This window comes from Delphinapterus leucas, chromosome 18 (assembly GCF_059928025.1).
Source record: "Delphinapterus leucas isolate spDelLeu-1000000601 "Yukka" chromosome 18, BTC_Dleu_Yukka2, whole genome shotgun sequence".
NCBI lineage: Eukaryota > Metazoa > Chordata > Mammalia > Artiodactyla > Monodontidae > Delphinapterus > Delphinapterus leucas.
Window position 1 is genome coordinate 10,044,835 of NC_143146.1, and position 23,987 is coordinate 10,068,821.

The 23,987-nt window shown below is 37.7% G+C and overlaps 1 protein-coding gene across 1 annotated transcript in view; it reads left to right on the forward strand.

The window, feature by feature from the left end:
• The first annotated feature begins 2,789 nt into the window (after window positions 1-2,789).
• NALCN (sodium leak channel, non-selective) overlaps window positions 2,790-23,987 on the forward strand; it is a 279,093-nt gene continuing 257,895 nt past the window's right edge. The window contains exons 1-5 of the mRNA XM_089899398.1: window positions 2,790-3,120; window positions 6,208-6,390; window positions 14,708-14,791; window positions 16,153-16,292; window positions 16,381-16,509. Of these exons, the coding sequence (XP_089755524.1) occupies window positions 3,013-3,120; window positions 6,208-6,390; window positions 14,708-14,791; window positions 16,153-16,292; window positions 16,381-16,509 (644 nt within the window). The 5' untranslated portion in view covers window positions 2,790-3,012. The remainder of the gene's footprint in view (window positions 3,121-6,207; window positions 6,391-14,707; window positions 14,792-16,152; window positions 16,293-16,380; window positions 16,510-23,987) is intronic.

A 23,987-nucleotide genomic window follows, 5' to 3' on the forward strand; every position in this document is an offset into this window, starting at 1 on the left:
AGATTCAACAATGAACATATTATAACTGTGCAGCCTCCACCCACTGTTGAACTATTTAAATACCAGCTACTTTTAATAAGTATGAAAAAGCAACTGGAAACCCCGCTTGCCAAACTTAGTGCACTGCCTTATGAAGGACGCTTCTGTAAACAGAGAAAAAAAACATCGTGTTATAAGTACATGATAATGATAAGGCTAAGATACACAGAAGCAATTTCCCATCAAAATAATAAGCGTACCTAGGATACTTAAATATTCCTCCTGGTCTTTATCCGGGGAATAATAGGTTTGCTGTACTCAGTTATATTGATTCAACATGAATGAATGTGTATGACAATATTTCTGTATATAAAAGAAAATTATTACAATTAATTGCCTCAAATTAATTTTGGATTCTTCATATATTTGTAACTTGAACTTATTTAATATTATTAAATCAGTTATAGGTTCAGTGATTCAGGAGCTAGTTGTTGATAAATACATATTTGTTGAGTTTTAATATATTTGTGGATCAACCAGGTTTTCCTGGGCACTGTTTGATTCGGTGACAGTTTTGTATTAGGTAAATTTTGAAAGTGGATGATAACTAACGTCATTCATTGTAGTTGCACTGTTTTGGTGGCTCAAATATAGCCATCGTGGAGATTTAAAAAAAAAATCAATTCTGGATGTCTACTTCTCTAAGATAACAAATCCATAATCAAAAATCGGTTTTGCTCCAGATGGAATATTAGTAATACAAGGTGCATGGAATTCATATGTGAAGATTTCACATTTATACATCAAAATTTTTTGAGACCTTAACTTATGGCCAGATCACAGAGCAGTTAAATGGCCATTCATAAGCTTCCACTGGCTCAGTGGAAAGGTATTATGGCCAGTAGCTAGGCTTATACATTTTTCTTGTATCATCTTTGAACTACATTGTAAAACCTCTCTTTATTTCCTCCTTTGCCTTGTGTAATCTTGAAGGATTTCTAAAAGATTCTGTATCCAGTTTTTGGGTACATAGGAGACTGTCATTCAAGAAGCATCCCAAATTGAGGCCACCAGATGTTCCCCCGCTCCACAGTAAATCCAAGAACAAGCATAATTTAAATATTCTGCATATATTTACATATCAATGTCAAGAGTCCCTAACTCCAATTATGTAAAATAAAATTAATTAGTGCAGCCTGCTGCAAAACCCATATTCAAATCCAATATTCAGGGCAAGGCAGCCTGGAAATACCTAGCACATCTTAAAGGCAATTAGCTTGATTTCTTCTGGGAATAAAAGGGCCAGGCAGATGCACCTACCTTGGTGCATCAAGGAGAACAGACATAGAGGTAGGCGCTCGAACACGGGGAATCGGATCAAAGGCGATTGGTCCTGAGCTTCTGTGTTCTCTTTCCCAGTGAATGTTGCACACACGTACACAATCTGCAAACACATTCTTGTTCTTCTCCTGTTCCCGCGAGGATTGAGTGGCACTCGCTGACCTCGGTTAGGTTTCTTTCTCCAGCCCCAAGGAGCAGCAGAGGGCAGAGCCAGCGCACCTTCCTGGTGATAGAACTACTGCATTTTCCTGACTCGGTGTCGCCATGGCTGTGTGCTGCCTGGAGGACCTTTACCCTCCCTCACCTGCCTTTAGAAATTCTCCTAATCATTCCTCAGCACCAGTTTGGTCTACTACGAACACCTTAGACTTTGTAGTCAGAGCTTCTTTTAAAACCTCAAGTTTGCTTTGGTGACCTTGGTTGCTGCCTCGAGACTGGACTTCCTCATGCTTGCATAAAAAGGCAAGATGTTTCCTTTCTTCCACCAGTTGTAAAAATTAAATATCATTGCTAAGTGCCCAAAACATAGTTCATATCCAGAAAATGTTAGCTCCTCTCCTTCCTTTAAGACTCAAGCCAGGGACTTCCCTGGTGGCGCAGTGATTAAGACCCCGAGCTCCCAATGCAGGGGGCCTGGGTTTGATCCCTGGTCAGGTAACTAGATCCCACATGCATGCTGCAACTAAGGAGCCTGTGAGCCGCAACTAAGATCTGGCACAACCAAATAAATAAATATTTAAAAAAACAAAAGGATTCAATGCAGGTGTTAATCAAAGGAGAAGTCTCTGTGGGTGCAGGGGTGATCAGGCACTGCCTGCCTTTACAGTATCTCCTCCCACATTTTTGCACTTATATTTGCTACTTGTGTCCTGAGGGCCCAACGTGTAGCTGCTGGATTGTGGCTGGTGGTAGCGATGGCTAAAGGGAGGTGACATGTATAGCAAGATGGGGATGACTCAGAATTGTGAAAATCTAAGTGGAAAGCAGGCATTTCATCATACCCCTCTTCAGTATGCTTTGGGTTTACTTCAGGGTTGGTAGAAGAATTGATATAGTTACAAAATTCATAAAAGAAAAAACCGCTTTATTTAGAGTAGACTCTGCCCCATTCTCTCTGGCTCCCATCCACCATGGCAAGGACAAAATTGGGAGGTCAACCTGGGTCTATCCTATTGTTGGCAATAAATGTCTGTGAGTGTCACATTAAATTAACCCCAGGGGAAAATTCTGAGAAGGATCTGAGTAGTTTATCTGGATTGGTCAGCTGTGCTCTGGCACAGACCACCTTTAAGTGGAGACAGCTCTAGGTATATGAACATAGACCTCCAAAAATTCCCTATTAATATGTGAATCCTAAGAGGCAAAGCTATTTTACCCCAGTTAATCTAGACCCCAGGGGTCTCTAAAGTAGCACACAAAATGTTTTATGACGTGCACAAGACGATCTGTTGGGTTGAGAGAAAAAAATTGAAGTTTTTTTATTAACTTTTATCTCATCCTTTAAAAATTTCTAGCTGCATGTATTGATTATATACAGTACAATAGAACATGGGTGTAATTAACAAATGCCTAGGCACACATGGGGGACTCTGTTTTTGTGATTAACGTAAGGATGGGTTAGGGCACTAACACACTCTCCATTTCCTCTTCCAGACTGTGGTTTTGAACTTGCTCCCCAGAGCTAACTTCAGCATGCTCAAAAGGAAGCAGAGCTCCAGGGTGGAGGCCCAGCCGGTCACTGACTTTGGTCCTGATGAATCTCTGTCGGACAATGCAGACATACTCTGGATTAACAAGCCAGTAAGTTTCTTTTTGGAAGTGTGGAGAGGCCCACGCTGATATAAAGGAAATTTGATTCATTTCATTCAAAACTCATGTAGCTTTGGCTTTGAAATGTCTGAACTGCAGTAGAACGTGGATGAGTCTCGGAGTCTGGAGGTTGAGAACAATCCCGATGAAATAATGAGGTGCCGCTGTGAGTTATTCACAGAGGAAGGCATGAGAGGTGGTCTGGCTCCCCCTTCTCCCTTCAGAGCCACGAAATGTAGAGTTAATACCACTTCTCAGATTGACCCAAAGCTGGAGACCGAGATGAGGAACCTGTTCGACCAGACTTCCTTTACTTACCTTCTCATGATGCAGGGACCTGAGGAGACAATCAGATGTTTGGAATTAAAGGTCTCCTTCTGAGTTGCACGGAAAGGTTAATGAGATAGTGGATAGTGTCTCTGAAGAATTTTGTCACCTCTCTGTCTAATTAAGCTAATGGGAACTTGAGGGGAAGCCTGGCTACACCAAGTGTCATTGTACACGAGACAGTCTAGCAGCCAGAGCTGGGGCGGAAGGCATAGTCACAGGGCTGGAAAGTTCAGCTCTAGGATCCTGAGTGGTATAAACTCCTTTCTCAAACCAGCAACAGGGGCTGAATTCAGGAAATGAACTGCTACTCTCGCAGTGCTTGCCTTTCCCTTGACCTTGACCATGATAAAGATGATCGGCCTTAGTCCCCCTGTCCTTTCCCGTCTAATCTGTCCTCAAGACTGCTTCTTGCCTGCTCACATTTCTTTCCACATTTCCGTGTCTGTTTCCGTCACCCTTCTGCTTTACGATCATTGAAACATCCCTTTTACCTACAGTGCAAATCAAAATGTGTTAGTATCACATGCAAAGCCCTTTATATTGTGGTTCTAACTTGTTCAGCAACTGCCCTTTCCTGCATCTACATACACTCTGTTCACTTGTCGGTGGCTTCCTGCTCCTCTGAGATGTTCGGCCAGTTCACATTGTTTCCTTTGCCTGGAGACCCTTTCCCAGCAGCTCAGATGAGTCACATCACCCTCACCCATGAAGGCTCAGATGTGACCCCTGCCCCCATCCACTCTGAGTTTCCTCCTTTGACCCTTCCCCACCACGGATGGAATGAACCTCTTCTCTTTCCACTTATCCTACTTTATATGTAAGTAGAAATGATATTGTATATAAATATCTATGTTATGCACATCAGACTGAAAGTAGTGATGAGTCAAAACTGTGTTGTTTCCATTTGTGTGTCCTCAGAGCCCAGCATAATTTCTGACACATAGTAGGTCTTCCATTCATGTTTAGAGACTTTGAACAGAATAGACAATAAAGCAGTCGCTAACTTTTTCTTAGTATCCACCACATACAGAGCTTTCTGAGAACTTCTGAAGCAGGTAGTTTTATAGATGTAGGCGTGTAAACACTAGAATGATTAATGCTTAATGAGAATTCATTCTTCAAATTCACTACAGTTTTGTTGTGGGAGAACCCATCTTTTGAAACTCTTGGGTAATTAGATCCTTTGTGTTGGAGGCCCAGATGGGGCTAAATTTACACACTGATGTTTATTGAAGCGCTTCCTAATTGCCATGAAAAGTACATCAACTTTTAAAGTTAATCATCAGTGACTTATATGGTATGGAATTAGCAGCATTATGTCTTCATGCAAATATTACAACTGTCATTAATATTATAACCCACTCACCAGCCTACAAGTGTCTGAGTCTCCTCAAAGTTCTGACAAGTTTTCTGTTTCTCATTGTGGGTGCTTGCTAGCTTGTGTAGCTGCAGAACCATCTACTATGAAACTAAAACATCTTCTTTCAGGGGGAGTATATTAAAGGATTAATGTGACTGCATATATATACAGGACAGTCAATAAATAACACATTGAGATTATGTTTAGGAATTGTGTACTAACTGATTAGCTAGTAATATAAATTGTGTAGGTTTAGCATGCAGATGCGTTAATATTTTTTTATCCTAGGTATTAGTTTTCATAATAAGATGTTATACATGAGTAATTTTATGTCCTACACATATACAGATATATACACACACGTTTATCTTTTTAATTCCTACTTCTTTAGGTTGGGGTTAAGGAAAGTCTTCAAACAGCACGTGCACTACCAGAATTGCACACAAACTTATTTTTTGGCATTTTAGGAGAGATATCTGGGCTAAATTTTTATAAAATATGTTCTCCAAAGTAAAGAGGAAAGTCCATTTATTATTAAGCTTTGAAAATATAGGATGAGAGCAGATTTTAAAATATATTTTTATACAAGGGTGTTTCATATAAGATAAAATAGAAAGAAAACCCTTCTTATGGAATATGTATCAATTTATTTTAAGAAGCATTTGAGGTCTACTAGGATAGGCCACTGTGCTAGATTCCAGGGAAGTTACAATAAATATGGTCCCCGTTTCTAGGTGCTCATAGTACATAAAAAACTATGAAAGTAGGGGCTTCCCGGGTGGCGCAGTGGTTGAGAGTCCACCTGCCAATGTAGGGGACACGGGTTCGTGCCCCGGTCCGGGAAGATCCCACATGCCGCGGAGCGGCTGGGCCCATGAGCCATGGCTGCTGAGCCTGCGTGTCCGGAGCCTGTGCTCTGCAACGGGAGAGGCCACAACAGTGAGGGGCCCGCGTACCGCAAAAAAAAAAAAAAACTATGAAAGTAATAGCATATCACTTTTCTATCAATACATATATTGATTGAATCAGAATCTCCCTATATTATGGCCTTATGCCGTGGTAAGTATCAGAGCCATTGGGGTAGCCTGACCTGGTTCACATCGAAGCTTTGGCTTTTATTAATGCAGGACCACAGACAAGCCCCTTAACCTTCCTGAGTCTTAGTGTTTTCATGTGGAAATTAGGCTGCTTTGAGAATTAAACGATGTAAAATACGTGAAAATATTTAGCACGTTGCAAGTATTTAACGTGTTAGTTTCCTTCTTCCTTTTCTCCCTACTGGTGAAATATTTCCATCTCGTTATTACGTTTTCCAAATAGCATGGTTCATAACACAAGTTTAGGATATTTCGTGGCATCAAGATAGTAACTCTGGACCATCTCTGCAGTGGGTTCATTCTCTGCTGCGCATCTGTGCCATCATCAGCGTCATTTCTGTCTGCATGAACACGCCCATGACCTTCGAACACTACCCTCCTCTGCAGTACGTGACGTTCACCCTGGACACTCTGTTGATGTTTCTGTACACGGCAGAGATGATAGCAAAAATGCACATCCGGGGGATTGTCAAGGTGAGTGTTTCCGTGTTATTTAAGCTGAAAACCAAAGTGCATTGAGAATCTAAATCAGTTTAATGCTTTCACATTAATTTCAGTCAAACAAAACGTCTCTTTATTTTATCGATATTGAAGTCTTTTTAAAAAGGGTATAACTCCAGATGTTGGTGAAAATATAATACATTAAGAATAATTAAAAAGTGAAGTCAATTGTATAAGGCACAAAGTCTTGGAATATCTGAGAAGGAGCTAGATGGCCCCACTGCTGACTTCGTGAAGGCCGGAGGAGGGTCTTGCATGCCACCTAGCCCAAGGAGGCACCTGTTGGTTCATGGAATGCAGAATAAACGTCATGTGATAAATTTGCAGTGCGAAGGTAATCAGCAGGATGTCATTCACCTGAGGCATTCTGAACATATTAAGAGGGAAAAAGAAAGGACTTGAAATGGAAAGGAATTCCAGGACTGTAACACAAGGAATGTGTAACATGAAATTGGCACCATTGGGAGACAATAAATAAATAAATAAAAGAAAAAGAAAAGGAAGAAAATTTCTGTCCTGGGATATCTCTTTCTTCTGTAACCCTAACCTTCACAGAGGGTTTTTATTTATTTATATTTTAACCTTCATTAAAAATATGTAGATGATGCTGTCTCTAAAGTATTTCAAATTGTACTATTTAGAGAGACAGTGGTATAATGAAACAGCAGATTGGGTGTTAGGGTCTGACAAATGACAGATTTGACTCAAATCCTAGCCTTTTCTTTTACTGGCTGTATCAGCATCTCAAGTGAGGTAATTTTGATGAAGAAGGGCCTTATTTTGTATAAGGGTTTCAAGACTTTAACAAGATGATGCTTAAGATACAGTTATTGGGTCAAATTTTTTGCTTCTCTTTACAATAATTCATTGTGTGCTATCTTTAAAAAGGGAGTTCACAGTCAATGCACTACTTTTTTCACTTTTAACTTTTTAAAAACTTTTTATTATGGAACTTTAAAAATTTACAGGAAAGTAGAGATTATAGTTGTAATGGATCCTGTAACTCAGCATCAACAGTTATCAGTATTTTCCCAGTTCTATTTCATCTTAAAGCAAATCTGAGAAATCAGATTATTTCAGAAACAACTTCTTATGCATCGCTGACTGACAAAATCTTTTTTTTTACATATTGCATCTAGCACAATTAACAATAATTCCTTAATGTAGGCTAATACCCCATCCGTATTCATAATTCCCCAGGTGTCTAAAATATTTTCTTTTACAGTTAGCTTCTTTGAATTAGGACTCAAAGAAGCTATACAAAGTGTATTTGTTATATTTTAAAATCTCATTTAAGTCTCTTTAAATCCTTTAGGTCTCAGCCCCACATGCCCCGCAAAAAAATTTTCCATGTCATTGATCCATTGGGAAAGTGAGTCTTTTGTCTTGCAGAATGTTCTACAGTCTAGGTTTGGATAATTGCTTCCTGGTGGCTCTATTTAATAGTTTCTGTTTACTCCATATTCCCTGAACCTTTTTGACTGTTGACCAGTGATGTACACAGGTGTCTCTTTCACAAAACAGGTTGTCAAACTTTTGGATATTTGCCAATCTGTTGGGTGGCAAATGGTAACTCGGTGTGGTTTTAATTTGCATTTCCATTTGACGGGTGAGGTTGAACCTGATTCTATGTATATAAAGGCCATTTTCAAGTTGTCATTATTTTTCACTCAAATTTTGGGCACTTTTTGTGTGTTAGGAGTATTAGCCCTTTATGATGTAAGTTGCAGTTATTTTTCCCCATTTGTCATTGTCTTTGGCTCTGCCTGTGGTTATTGGTACCACACACACTTCTTCCTGTCCCAGATCATGGGCAATCTTTCCATTCTATCAAGTCTGCTCCTGCACCTTAAAGGACTGTTTTATAGTTTTCCTCATGTAGATTTTGCACGTTTTTTGTTATATTTATGCTCTGATATTTTTTTTTTTTGCTCTTGGCGTGGGGGTCTTATCTTTTATTATGTATTCTTACTTACTGTTGTTCTTTTAAATGAAGGCTGTTGATTTCTGTTTGTTAATATTATATCCTGCCACTTTACTAAATTTACTAAATTCGTGTATTGTTTATAGTAGTTTTTCCATTCATTCTTTGGTTATTTCCATATCATCATATCGTATACAAATAAAGACAGGTTTGCCTTTTTCTTTCCAATTCTTATGCCTCTAATTGCTGCCACTTATTTAATTGGGCCAGCTAATAATACCTACAAAATTTTAAATAGTTTTAGAGACAGTGTGCATCTCTGCTTAGCTCCTGTCTTTATTTAGAACACCTCTAATGTTTCCTAATTAATCTGAAGGATTTGCATTTTAAGTATGCATATTTTATTAAGTTAAGGGAATAAACATTAATTCCAACTTTCAAGAGTTGTATCTTGAATAGCTTTTAAATTTTGTTGAATGATGATTTTTCTCCTTAGCTCTTGTAATAGCGTGGATTTCCTAATAATTGAACTATCCTTACATTCCCAGAAAAAACTCAGCTGGGTCACGACATAGTTTTGTTCTGTTTTAATCAGTTATTTCATTATATTTTATTATTTTCCTTGTTTTGTCTAATCTTTGTCAGGTTTTGATGTTAGATTTTCTCTGTGTATGTGTGTGTGTGCACTTATATGCTCTAAAATAATCTGAGTAACCTTGAAATTATTTTAACTTCGAAAGTTTGTTAGAAATCCCCTGTGAAACCATCTGATTCTAGTGCCTTTTTGGTAGGACTCCCTCTTCTTTCTGTTTCTCCTAGGGAAATTGGTCTGTTTAGACTTGCTTGGTCTGTTGGGGGTCTGTTTGATGAAGTAAATTTTCTTATGAAATTATCCACTATTTAGTTTGTTTAATTTACTAACAGTGTATGTTTATTATGCACTGATTTCCAGCTAAAATATCTGTACAGCTCTTTGCCAAACAATGTGAAAACTTATTAAGAAAAGTGTAACCTGGTGCTTAAAATAGAACACGATGCATACATATACTTTATTTGGGTTGGTAGACTCAAGTCCACGTCCCCGGAAAGGCTAATGGGAAGAGAGGGAAGAGGAGGTAGTGATACACTTAATGCTTATCAATTGTTAAGTATTTAGATAAACATTGCCAGCACAAGATTTAGCCCCCAAGAACAGCAGAGCTGCATGCACATCTTACCTCCTTGCAGGATTCACGGACAACTTCAATGTTTCCACTGGCACGTGTACAGATTCGCTATAGTGGTTCTTCTAGTTACATAGTGATTTGGGAGCAAGTACTTTAGCAAATGTAAATAGCAAAGATTTGTGTAGTGAGAATTCAGATAGTGAGAGATAGACCTTCAGTATTTTGTGAAAATGCTGTAATAATGGTCTGAAACAGATACAGGGGAAGGGGGCACAAAAAATAGTGAAAAAAATCTGCTTGAAGATGTCAGAGAAGTCTTGAAGAAAGAGCAATGTGAAGTGATGTCTTGAAGTGAGGAGGTGTAGTCTATGGCGGGGTTATTGGCAAAGGGAAGTAAAGGGTTTCACAGAGAGAGAAAAGCAACGCTTTGAGACACACAGGCTTGGAACACCCTGGAGCCTTGGGGCACTGCGTAGTCAGAAGTAGCAGATGGGATGCTCAGGGAGCAGCTGGAAGGGACCCTGTGAAGGCAGCCCGGCTGCACCATGGAGGGCCTTGCAGCCCTGCGAGGAGCTCAGGCTTCCTTCTGTGGTCAGTTAAGATGCGTGGGGCATACGAATCTGAGAGTGACACCCTCTGATTTGTATTTGAGAAGCTTACTGTGGAGGTCACACGCCCCACGCACGACAGGAGAGAGAAATTGGAGCACAGAGTCCTTCCGGCAGAAAATGTCCTTCAAATTTTTCATTAGAGGAATTTATGTGTTTAAAGGATTTCACATCTTTTATAACATTCCCCAAACTTGACTACATCTGCCAATTAATTCCTACTGCCCAATAATTTGTTTCTAATTGCCTCCCCCACTAACTCTTGTTCCAAGAAGCATTCTAGCTCACCAAATCCCTACAGGCATAAATAAAGCATTTGTGTGATACATGTTTGTGTTGCTGCAAAGCGTTCCACGTAGTGCAGACTGTGAATTCTTCAGACAATTCTCAGTTGTCTATTTTTCATCTGGCAATAGACCTGGCTAAAAGTAGCATGCATCCTCTGAGCACTGTTGAAGTAATAAATAATAATGCTAAGACACAGTGACAGATGGGCCCTGGGAACTCAGAACAATAAATCGTGTGCTTATGAAACTACACCCGTGCGTATTGTTTTTTAACTGCAAACTATATCCCTATAAATGTCTTCAGGTAAATGTGTTTGGTTCCTCTGCTTGTTAAATCCTTGCATGGCAATTTAAGTTCCTCTCTTATACTGTATAATTGATTGGCAGCCTCCAAGTGTTTATCTTTATAAAAATTGACGGACAGCTCTTGAATAACTCATCTCCTCAGGCACCAGCCTGCTGATTTCTGCCCATAACTCAAATACTCTCTGCTCTCCCTTTCTTGTTGATGCAACAAACAAGTTAAAACCTTTCTTTCATATTGGAGGCATTAAAACTTCTCAGATACCACTGGGCCTTCGTGTGTGTTCTGGTTAAACATTTTGGAAGCAGGGGAAAGGGACAATTTATTATTTACAAATATTGTAACTTGAACATTGATACAGTAGGATTTTAAAAGGACCTGGATGTACTGACAAATTGAATCATAGCACCATTTAACCAGTTATGGTGAAGAGTCTTTGAAAATACAAATTGAAAAAGAGGCAACTTGCTGAATACGTCAGACACAAAATGCAATATGAGATTATGTTACCGAACCAAACTTGGGTCCGCTCACCCTCCCGCAGTAAAGCCAATCTACTGACACTGTGTTGTGCTGAAGGAAAGTGCAGTGTTTATTGCAAGACCAAGCAAGGGGAGTGGGTGGCTAATGCTCAAGGACCCAACTTCCCTGAAGGGTTTCAGGGAAGGAGTTTTAAAGGCAAGGTGAGGGTGAGGGTCAAGTAGTACATGATCAGCTCATGGAGCTGGTGGTGAGGTGACTGCCTTCTGGTTCCAACCAGTCTGGTGTCTAGGTGCTGGTGGTCAGCACGCAGTTAACTTCTTCCACCTGATGGAGGTTTTAGTATCCTTTAGTACCTCAAGGATATGGGCTCAGAATAGTATCTATAGGCCTTGAAGAGGAATTAAAAGTCTTTGACTTTGTTTTATGGCTAAACTATTATTTTGCCTTGTTTTCCTTCGTTTCTGTATTTTCTCACTTCTGTGGTTAAACTTGCTCTTTGGAGCTCTGGGAAGGCCTAGGAGGCTAGAGCTTTTCTACAAACAAGAGGTGGGGGACAGGGCAGAGTCCCACTTGGCTTCAATTATATTTCAAAGTGCCAGGTTTCAAAGTCCCTATTCTGTTTATTAAAAGGTATTTTACACTTATGGAGCCTTGGTGATTAGCAATAATGATTGATATGATATCAATTTCAATTCATATTTACAATTCAATCATATCTACAATTTCATTAAAATGCAAAAATTATATAAACCCTGACCTGGTTCCTATTTGCATGGCACATAGTCTTTGCTGATTCAAACTACACTAATCCAAGAAATATCCAAATGTTATCTCATCATTTCAACTGTGATCTCTCATGATTATGAAGGAAAAGAGTCTTAACTCTAAGGTATTGCATTGAAAGGTACTCCATCTTTCTCTTTTTGCTGCAAAGAATCATTTCTTTAAAGGAACAATTTTAGTAGCTTCAGTGAATGGATAGATGCATGGATGCATTCATGAAGCATATGCATTGACTTCTTACTGTCTGCATTATAATCTACAGAGGCTCTAAGACATGGTTCCTGTGCTTATCTCATCAATCATTTAATATCTGCTGTATGTTGTACATGGTGCTAGGTGGTGGGAGTGCCATCCAAAATAGTCTAGTAAGTTCCAAGATGCTACTAACCTTCAGAACAAACTCAAACATTTACAGTGGGGAATAGACCTTTTCTTAAATGCAACACCAGAGAATAAATTTAGAGAAGATTTAAGTAGGAAGCCCAAACTGCTGGGACCAAAATATAAACTCATTAAACGACTGGATGGGGATTACAAAGGACTCTTCTGTAGGTTACACAGTATGAACCTTATTTATTTACATGAGCTGAGTTGCTGGTGGTAGCATGATGTGTGAGCAAAAGTGCTGATCAGGGTAGGCTGTGGTCAGACCAAAGTATGGAGGGAAAAGTTGGCACAGACTGTGGGGAATTTTTCAGGAAGATGGAACAGCATGAAGAACAATGGATGCTAAAGGACAAAAGGTTAAAAGAAAAGATGGGAAAAATCTGGGTGTTATTGGCCTTTGTATCCCAGGTCACTATAACACAGCTTATTAAAGGTTTTTATAAATAATGGACGACCCCTGGAAACAGGAGCCAAAACATAATGTATAAAACTTCTGCTCAGCGGATTATTTCACGTATTATACGAGACAAGTAAAAAGAAGCCAGTTTTAGTTGACCATTATGTGCCATCTAGTATGTGGTGGTTCTTACTGGGGACAGCCAGATGCCACTGTGAATTTCTGGAACATCTAAAGCAGAAAACGTTCCAGATAATGCAACTCAAATGACTTCATAATTCAGAAATAGTTTTCTACGTTATACAGTAGTAGTTTTTGCTAAGCCAGTTTTCATAACATGAGGTCATTTGAAATTCAAATGTGTTTTTATGCTTTTGTTTTATTTGGGACCCTAAATGATTTAAAATAATGCTTTTATGTATTTCAAATTATACTCCAGGGCAGCTTTGCAACATCAATTTCTTTAGCAGACAAATTTATGTAGTAAATAAAAAACAAAAATTCAGCCAACTCTGTTACTGATAACTTTACGTTGTGAATTTGTGAGGCCCAAGTTTTTCAAATTTGACTTTATTTGCACCAACTGACAAAGTGATTTTTGTTAAAGCTAAAATTTTCAACTTTTAAAAAATTTAATATTGAAAATCTATTTTAAAATATGTAACACATGACCATTAGTCAAAAGATACATGTATGGATATTCTGTGAAAATTATATCTCTCTTCCGCCTTTGGTTCTTGCCATTCTGTTCCCCTCCCAGGGAAATACCACTATTTATCCTCACTTTTTATATTTTAAATAAACCTCAATATAATGAGAAGCTCTTACCCTGTATCTAATTGAACATAATTTGTTACTAAAGCAAATTATGAGCAACAATAGAGGTTAATTGTAGTAATACTACATGCAACATTTTTTAATGCAAAATAGGAATAAAATAGTAATAGTGTTCGGGAAGAAATATTGTATAAGCTCATTCTATTTGGGTGCCTGGGTACCCAGTGATCTGTAATTATTCTCTTTCTTGCCTAATATTTACTTTTAATTGTTACTATTTTAAAATAGTTCTCTGCTGAGCCCCATAAAATTTCAGTTTTCAGTTTTGGAATTTTTTACACTTTTTAAGCAATCACAATTATGCCTAGTTCTTCAAATAAAGATCAAGTGATATTTTTCTCTCACTTTTTGCTCAACATACAAGTAAAGAACACATTTGTTTACTAAAAGTCAATTTGAAAATATATACTTTAATTTTTCTGTGTAACACTTATCAACATAATATACTGTATATTTACATGTTTAAAAAGTTAACATTTAAAAACATTTTATAAAATAATGCATTCTAATGTCAGAGTAGACTCACAAGTAAAAAATGAAAGTAGTATGTCTTCCTTATCTTTCTTTTACATTTAAAATCCCAATTAAACTTAAGTCGCTATATGTTTATTTTGAAAATGAAGGCAAGTTTCTTCATCTTCACTTCTAATTCAGTTCAACATGAATTCCTGGCTAATTTTCCACTAATGATGGTTGTTGCCAGAGATTTGAAGTCCTTCACTGACCACTGTGTGCTCAATGGCCAGTGAAGGACTAACCTTTGTTCTTATAGGAAGAGGCGGCTTTAGGACCTAAGCAGCCTATTAAGTAGGATGGCCTCTGGTTCCTTATGTGGTGGACTCTGTGTGGCTAAGAGAAAAAATAGTGATGTTTTACCTTTGCACGAATTTAAAATTTTACATGCAAAGTTCTGCAGTTACTTGTGTTTTATAAATTATTTTCCTCATATATAATACCATTTAAAATGCTAAAAGTGTTCCTTTGGAAAGTCTGCTCAATTATGATACAAAAATTGTAGATAGCTTATACTGAATTAACACTTGATTATTCCCTCCACAGATGTTTTTTGAAATTATTCATTTTGTCTGATAACCCATGTGAAATTTATTTTTAGGGGGATAGTTCCTATGTGAAAGATCGCTGGTGTGTTTTTGATGGATTTATGGTCTTTTGCCTTTGGGTTTCATTGGTGTTACAGGTAATTAAACACTTTTAAATTACAAGGGGGTATTTTCCAAAATGGGCATGATTTTACATTGAAAATCTAAATAGATATATTAAAGAGTATATATATATTTCATCCTGCATATTAAATGTGTTCTTTTCCACTTAATAACTATTGTATGATTGACAAACATTTCCTAATTATCATCTTGCCTCTACTGGTAAATGGAATTCTTTTTCATCTTTTTCATAGTATTTTTTAACCCTTTCGCCATTACTTTGTGTTCTAGATACTCAAAAAGTTCCACCAAAGACCATGTGATTGTGTAATTTCCCAAAACATGATTTGTTTAATGTTTATTGGTTTTAAAAAGCCTAACATTTTAATCATTGTCAGTCACATTTTTGAATTATTTCTCAATCAGAAATAAAAATTAGTACCATATGAGATTATTTCTTATTAAACAGATGTTAGAAATATATTCATTGAAATAAAGGAAAGAACATGGAGTGAGGTTTCTGTATTTGTAGAATAAAAATTTGAATTTAAAAATTAAAATTCCAGTCCTTTATGTGACTGAATTCTCACTAAAAATAGCTAAAATAATATAAATACATTGGGATAAATATTTGTTAACATAAAATGCTGTATTGCTAATAGAAAACACCTTACTATGAGAAATGGGGAACATAGATTAAAAAGGCCTGAAGGACGGATTTTATTGAAAACCAGTAGAATTCATTCCCATGCATTCATTCAGGCTTGATTTTGCATTTAATTCAACTGAAGTTACTGTATTCTTCATTTTTAAAAAATCAGAATAAAATAAATTCATAGTGCATCCTGCAAACTCATCATGGTGCTTATTGATAAGCTGTCCTTATTTTTATAAAGCTCACCTCTCCAATAATTAATTTCATCCTACATTTAAAATATGTTCTTTTCCATTTAATAACTATTGTATGATTGACAAACATTTCCTAATTATCATCTTGCCTCTACTGGTAAATGGAATTCTTTTTCATCTTTTTCATAGTATTTTTAACCCTTTCGCCATTACTTTGTGTTCTGGATACTCAAAAAGTTCCACCAAAGACCATTATTAGTGAGGAAGGCTTAGCATGCTTATTCTGTATTCTACGTTGGCACTTTGTAATAAAAACTGTGCCTTGATGGATTATACAGGAAATGAACAAGATTAACGACACTTTCATTAGTTTATGTATTTGTTTCTCTTAAGAAAGCTATAGCTTCAAAATGTACTCCAAAGAAAGTTGATTTCGGTGGAAGATAATGCAGGGCACAGGATGAACCTCTGATGCTGTCTGTATAGTCCTGACTACAAGCATTGCTAAGCGAAAGTCTGAATTGTTTGTTCACCTCTGAATTTGCAGGTATTTGAAATCGCTGATATAGTTGATCAGATGTCCCCTTGGGGCATGTTACGGATCCCACGGCCACTAATTATGATCCGGGCATTCCGGATTTATTTCCGATTTGAACTACCAAGGACCAGAATTACAAATATTTTGAAGTAAGCACTGCTTTTACGTAAGTTAAGGGGATAGGTTTATGATTTTTTGGGGTAAGTTTTATCTACTTTACCTATTTTTTCCCCCTAGGCGATCAGGAGAACAAATATGGAGTGTTTCCATTTTCCTCCTTTTCTTTCTACTTCTTTATGGAATTTTAGGAGTTCAGATGTTTGGGACATTTACCTATCACTGTGTAGTAAATGACACAAAACCAGGGTAAGTTTATCTACTAACTGCATTTTTTAAAAAATAGATCTTTATTGGTGTATAATTGCTTCACAATACTGTGTTAGTTTCTGTTGTACACCAAAGTGAATCAGCCATATGCACACACGTGTCCCCGTATCCCCTCCCTCTTGAGCCTCCCTCCCACCCTCCCCGTCCCACCCCTCTAGGTCATCAAAGCACCGAGTTGATCCCCCTGTGCTGTGCTGCTGCTTCCCACCTTTATCTAGGTGATTCATAAGGACTTTTCTGCAGTTCTCATGAGAAAAACCTCTGTCTCAATTTTTAAAAAAGTATTTATGTGCCCTCTTTGTTCTGTATTCTCTGCTTCAAAATTGTTTTGTGCAAATGTTTAAGACAAATACTCAAGACAAGCCAGACTGAAAAATGTAACCCTGTGGGAAAGTAGATTCAGCGAATTCAAAGTGTACATTTAGAAAGCTTCCTCAGCGTGGGAACGTAATACCGTCAGGTTATTTTCATATCTTATTTAAATAAGGTGGGAATGGAAAATGGTATAACTACTTTGAAAAACAGTCGGGCAGTTTCTTAAAAATTAAACAGACATCTACCATATATCCCATTCATTTATTCCTGGGCTTAACCAAGAGAAATGAAAACTTATGTCCATACAAAGACTTATACATGCTTATACATACAAAGGCTTTATTTGTAATAGCCCACTTTGGTAACACCCCAAATTTCCATCAACAGGTAAATGGATTAACAAATTGTGGTATATCCATGTAATGACTACTATTTAGCAATAAAAGAAGTATGAGATATTGATATACATAACATCTTGTGTCTCAAGATAATTACATTGAGTAAATGAAACTAGATGAAAAAGAGTACAAATTCTGTGGTTCTATGTATATAAAATTCTAGAAAATGCAAGCTTGTCAATGATGATATAAAGGAAATCATTGGTTGCCTGGGAATAAGGGTTAGGGTAGGAGAAAGAGATGACCAAGGGGCACTAGAAAACCTTTGGGATTAGTCAGTATGTTCATTTTCTTGAGTGTGGTTCTGTGCATATGTCAGAATTTATCAAGCTGTTCTTTTTAATATGTGCAATATATTGTATGTCACGTATACCTTACTACAACTGATTTTCATCATATGGTAAGGCAGTTTTCCCCGCACTATTTATTGTGTGTCATTACTCACAGAATTTAACGCTACGTTTCTCATTTACTAATTCACTGTCTATATTTGGGTCTGTAACTATAATCTCTACTGTGCCTGATTGACCTGTTTGATGATCCCTTCACCAATATCACGCTCTGGAGCTCGTTTAAATTATAATATGTCTGTATGCCTGGGAGTCCCATTTCCTGCTCCCAGACTCACATGGGCTTAGGACCCTGTCTTCTGCTTCTTGTAGGCATTGAAACCCAAGCTCATGGCTGCTGGGTACTTAGTCCCCATTGAGACCACCATTTAGTCAACTCATGTATTTCCCTTCCTCTAGTTTTTAGTTTCCTCTTACATGTTGCCATTTTGGAATGTATTTTTCTTTCTTCTAAGCCCAGATATGCATTTTTAAATGTTAGTGTTTATCCAACAGATCTAGCTGTTTGTAGTGGAAGGAGCTAAATTTAACGTAGTCCATCTTGCTAGAATTAGCACTCTGGCACTCACAGCTGTTTTTTTCCCCATTTTCCTCATTACACTGTGAGGTCCTTAAGGATACATTTGGGAAAGGGTCGATAAGATTCATTTCCCTGTGGTCAGTACCTAGTATCCTAGCACAGAGTAAGTACTTAGTAACTATTTATTGACGGCATGGTTAATAATGTGTTATATTTAGACAGATAATGACAACTTTATGACAAATTGATAAAGAAGAGGAAATAAAAAAAGAACAGAGGAAGAAAAGCAAGTTGCTAAAAGTGACAAAGGAGAAATTGTTAAAAAATAGAAAAGCAACGTTAAAAGCAGAGGATAGCAGTGAATTAGTACAAACACAGGATAGGAAAGTTGAAGGAAGTGGTGAGTAAGGGAGTTGACTTGTGTGGGTGAGGGAAGAAATGCGTGGAAGGAAACCTGTAGGTAGTTTTTTTTTTTTTAAATGTATGTGGGCTGTGGAATATGTCTAGATTGTTCCATGAATGAATATGAGGGTGGAAAAATATCGTGTGGGCAGAGACAATAGACGTAGAAGTGAAGAAAAGAGAAAGCTTCTGGGTAAGGAAGCAGCTGTGTTCTAACCGCAGTGAGTTTAGGAGGCTGGTTTAGAGTTCCCATTTTATTAAAAACCAAGTTGAAAGGCAAGAATTCTCAAACTTGTTAACCCAGCTAGGAGATCAGGCATCATGCTGCAAACTTAACTTTGACACAGAAAATATAATACAAATAGGGCAGACAGATATGAGTGTCATCTGAACTCATGGCCTTTGAATCATTCAGTAAGTCCTCTTAGCCAGCTCCATGCTGTACTCTGTTCTCAAAAACGAGTGTCTGAAAAAAATGTTAAAAGACCTCTCATATTCTATTAGCTCCAGCTCATTACGTTATCCTAAAAAAAAGGAGTGCACTGGGAAGAATTTCATATGTGTTGGCAGACTTTTCAGTTACTCGAGACATAGCAGTTATAGGGAGATGTCTGCGTTTTCTCTTTCTTATATTTGTAAAATCTGCCCAATGGCTATGTACACACACATGGATTTTGCCTTCTCTTTATGTGATTCTTAATTTACTATTTGAGAAGAAAATACATAATTGGCCACATGGTTTTATGAGCAGTGTTACTGATGAAAACAATTTTCATAAGTTTGATGACTTACTTCAAGGACCAATCATTTCCACCATTTTTCTTTTATATTTTCAGTTCAGTGTTAACTGAGTTTTAAGGTCTCGCTCATTAGCAGAAAAACCGTCAATACAGTTTTACCGTTAGTTCCAGCCCAGACATTAATTTGCTTTCTTTTTAGAGACTCAAACAGGGTCCAAAGTCAGAATGAAACATATAAAAATCCCCATTTAAAAGAATTTCCCAACTTTTTTCTTTCCTTTTGTTGCTTCTTAACTAGGAATTTCTCATAAACATCTCTGAGTCAGATATTAAGCTTTGGTATGATGGTTGTGTTTCCAGAGATAAGTGTTGCCAGTTGCTGTCATGACCTCATTTCTCTTCATCATCGTCCTTTAACAATTGTTCCAACCTCTGCTTAATTTGCATGCACTGTAGCCTAATAACGGGAGAGCTTTCAGGCAGAGATGCGCCTGTTCAGAAACCTGTATGTCCTAGGTTTCACGGCTGACCTCCAGAACTGATTATGTTTAATCTGTGAAGCAAACAGGATAAATAAGGAAGGAATTCAATACATGGAATTTTGCTGTTGAATGGAGCTGATTTCTTATAAAGCAGATAGAAGGGCATCTCAGCTGTGTCCTCTGTAGCATTACTAGTAAAGCTTTAGCTTCTTCTCTGGTAATGAATTGTGACCTAAGGCACCTAAGGTAATTATGGAAGAAGTAATGGGATTTGACTAAGCAAGGCAGTTCATATCCTAAAGAGAGCTGAGGAGGGCAGTGGCCTGTGGCAGAAACAGGTGTTGCAAAATGCCAAACGTGCTGGCAGAAATCTCCCTGAAGCTAAAAGAGGAACATGTAAAAAGGAGCTGGTAGGTGAAATAGAAAAGGTGAAGATTTACCTGACACCTGATTATCATTCCTGAGAAAGGAGAGAAATTTATTCATAGCTTAGTATCAAATAATGACATCTCATCCCCAAGATTGAGATAATTAGAAAAGCTTTAAGGTAAGGAAATGTAAATGTTAAATTCATAAAAGTTTACTATGTGGAGAGAGGATTCAACCACGAGTCTGGGTGAATATTTGTAATGACTGGACCATCAGCTTTAAGACCCAGAGGTAGGGGACCAGACGTCACAGGCACCCAGGACAATCCTGGTGTATCCCTGTTGCTGCAGAGTAATTACTAATAACTTCCTTTGTGATCTCAGGAGAGCCTCAGTATGGACAATACATTTTATGGTTACCCCACCCAACGGCAGTTTTTAGGACTTAGTGGTATTTTATAAAATATCACTAAGACTTAGACCAGAGACAATATAAAGCCAGATTTGGGGCAGTTTTCTATTGCTGGTCCAAATAAAAAATTTTAAAGTTTTCCCTTTAGGGTACTTATAAAATAAATGAATGATTGTCTTATAAATTCCGTTCACAACATAACGAGGTTTTTTAAAAATGGAGAGGTCAGAAGAATTAAAAATAGAAACATGGGACTTAGAATATTAATTTTTAATTTCCATGGATTTATCAAGAGAGGATTTTGTAGAATATGTAAAATCATAAGTGCCTCAAATTCATGCAAAGGTCTGTGAAGTCTTCTTGATTAATATTTAAACTTCTTTTGAAAAGATGAAAAAAGACTACTCTATTTAACTTACAGGGTTCAGGCTGAGATATCTGCCAAGTGGGAGATATAAGAACAAGTTTGGATATTGGAAACATTTTCTTTAATATTTAAGAAATGAAAGTACTCTGATGATATATGTAGATTTCTAAATAAATTAATAGCAATGATTGTGGAGCACCTATTATGTCTCAGATATTTTGCTTGTAACTACTTTTTAGAACAATCTGAAAGGATTATTTCCCCCATTTTGCAGATGAAGACACAGCCTCAAAGAGGTTAAATAATGTGTCCACATGGTAAACGAGAGAGCTGGGATTTGAACTCCCAGCCCATGCTTGTGCCACCATTTAACCAACCTCTGCGATATTATAATCCCACATTCATAAACCTATTTCACATACAGACCCACATCCGTAACCATAAACTCTTCATAATATATGTCGTAGAGAAAATTAAAACCATATTACACCTGGTTTCTATCTCTATGTTGATGTTATATTCCAGGGGGTTCAGTCTCATCTGAATCTGTAAAATAGTGATATGCAATATATTTGTATTACTCCATGTATCTCTTTTAAATTGGTTGTGCACATGCATCTCAAAGATGCAGACCACTTGAGCCACCAGTTAGATTAACCTTTCATATGATGATAATGGTTTAAAATTAAATATAAGAAAATATCTGAGGGAGTTCCTTGGTGGCCTACTGGTTAGGATTCTGGGCTTTCACTGCCATGGCCCAGGTTCAATCCCTGGTCAGGGAACTGAGATCCCACAAGCCGTGTGGCATGGCCAAAAAAAAAAAAAGAAAATATTTGAGAATCAACTAAACTCCCATATGAAAAGTTAACACCTGTGTGATTTTCACCAAAAGAGCAAAAGCATTCGTGAGAGTCTTCAGGATAAAAAAAGAAAATCCTACAGTTTGAAAAGGGTCTAAAAGAAATTGAGTAATTTATTTTGGTCAATTACACTATAGCACTTCTTTTGATCTTATGTTTACTTCCCCAAAAGAGGATAATGTAATAATATAGATTTTATTATTAATATGATTAATAATATATTTATTATATATTATAATCATATGCAATGCTAATTTATAATTATTATATTGTAATTAATATGTTAATAATTATAGTAACTAGTTAATATAATTATTAATATATGACTCCTATTTATTGTTAGTGGAAATAACCTTCATTGAACAACTGATATCTGTTATTTTCTCATTTAATACTCGTAACAATCTGGTAAGTTGTGTTCTACTTTTACATTCCTTATTACAGAGAAGGAAATTGAAGCTCAATTTCCTTAAAGAAGATGTCTAAGATGAAACAGCTTGGAAGTGCCAGAAGCAAGGTTTAAAACCAGATCTCCTTGACACTGATTTCTGTGCTTTTAAATATTTACTGTAATTCTGTCAATATGTGAGGTGATCTTCAGCATGTGTGTCTCCAGAGTATTTGAGTAAAACCTTTAATTCTTCTTTGGTTACGAGAAGCGCATGCTTAGGAGACAAGTTCTAAATGGGCTGTATGAGTAAGTGGTTAAGGCTACCTGTTTGAGGGCTGAGTTCTCAGATGATGCACTGCCACTTCGGAACGTACTGCGTGAATGTGAAATGAAGAGCCTGCCGATCCAGCCCCTGGCAAAGAGTGTGGACTGTAGCTGTCTTCGTAGACATCATATGTAGTATCATTGTGATGTCTCAAGTTCAGCCAGACCAGCCTGCTTTTCCCCGGGATAGAAGCCGCACCAGCATGCCATGACTATAGCAGAACAAGCATTCCGTTTCGGGAATTCATTTCTAGGGTTAGCTCTCTTAAGCAGAGAGAAATAGAGTCAGTAGGGTGTATACGTATAGAGAGAAAAAGAGATTTATTTAAGCAGTTGGCTCATGTGATTGTGGGGACCAGCAAGACCAAAATCTTCAGAGCAGGTCAGCGAGCTGGAAATTCCAGCTGGAGTTGATATTGAAGTCCTGAGTCCAAAGGCAGTCTGGAGATAAAATTCTTTCCTCTTTGGAGACTTCTCTCTTAAGGCCTTCCACTAATAGGATGAGGCCCACCCACATTATAGAGGGTCTTCTGCTTTACTTAAAGTCTACAGATTTAAATGTTAATCACATCTAAAAAACACTTTCATGGCAACATCTAGACTGATGTGGACCAAAGATCTGGACAACACAGTCTATCCAAGGTCACAAATAAATTTAGCCTATAAATTTAGACTGTGTCAGGAGCTGTATGAAATTGAAAGTTACACTGGGCAACAGTCGAGTTAGGAAGAATCCAATGAAGAGTTGACCACACAAACATGAGTGACACGGGTCCCAAGTACCAGAAATGAAAAGCGTGGGTGCTTTGAGAATTTCTAATAGGGAAACCTAACCCAGTCTGAGTGACTTAGGGTGGCTCCCCTGAGAAGGTGACGTTCAGGCTGGGCCCTGAAGGCTTAAAAAATGGGACTAATGAAGCAAAGATGGGAGGAGAGATTTCCAAGCAGGGAGAAGGTTCTGCAGTAGATGGAGCTCATGGAGAGCTGGGGGAAGACAAACGTGGTTGGATGCTAGGACACTTGGAGGAGCAGGAGCCAGGTCCTTCACGGTCTTGTAGATCATATTAAAGATTTGTCACTGACCGACACAATGTAGGACAGTGATTATGAAAAGCCTCTCTACATGCTCTGTGACAAATGGATAAGAAGGGCTGAGAGAGGCTGCAGAATGACCAGTTAGGAGGCCGGATTCTGGTGCAGGTAGAGGTGGACATGGAGAGTTGAATGAACCCAAAAGATATTTTGGAGGATATTTAGGGAACATGATGATTAGTTATAAGGGTGACAGGAGAATAAGGTATCAAGGTGATTCCAGGATATCCGGATCGCTCAACACTTTGGATGGTGGTGCTCTGGTGCTGCTTGTGATGAGAGGGAACGTTGGCAAAGGGTCTGAGTTTAGTATGGGGTCCACAGAGTTGGAGGTGCTTGTGGTGTAGCAAAGTGGAGAGATCTAACAGGCAGTTGGACATGTAGCTCTGGGACGCTAAAATGGCATCTAAGATGGTAGAGAATTGAAACTATG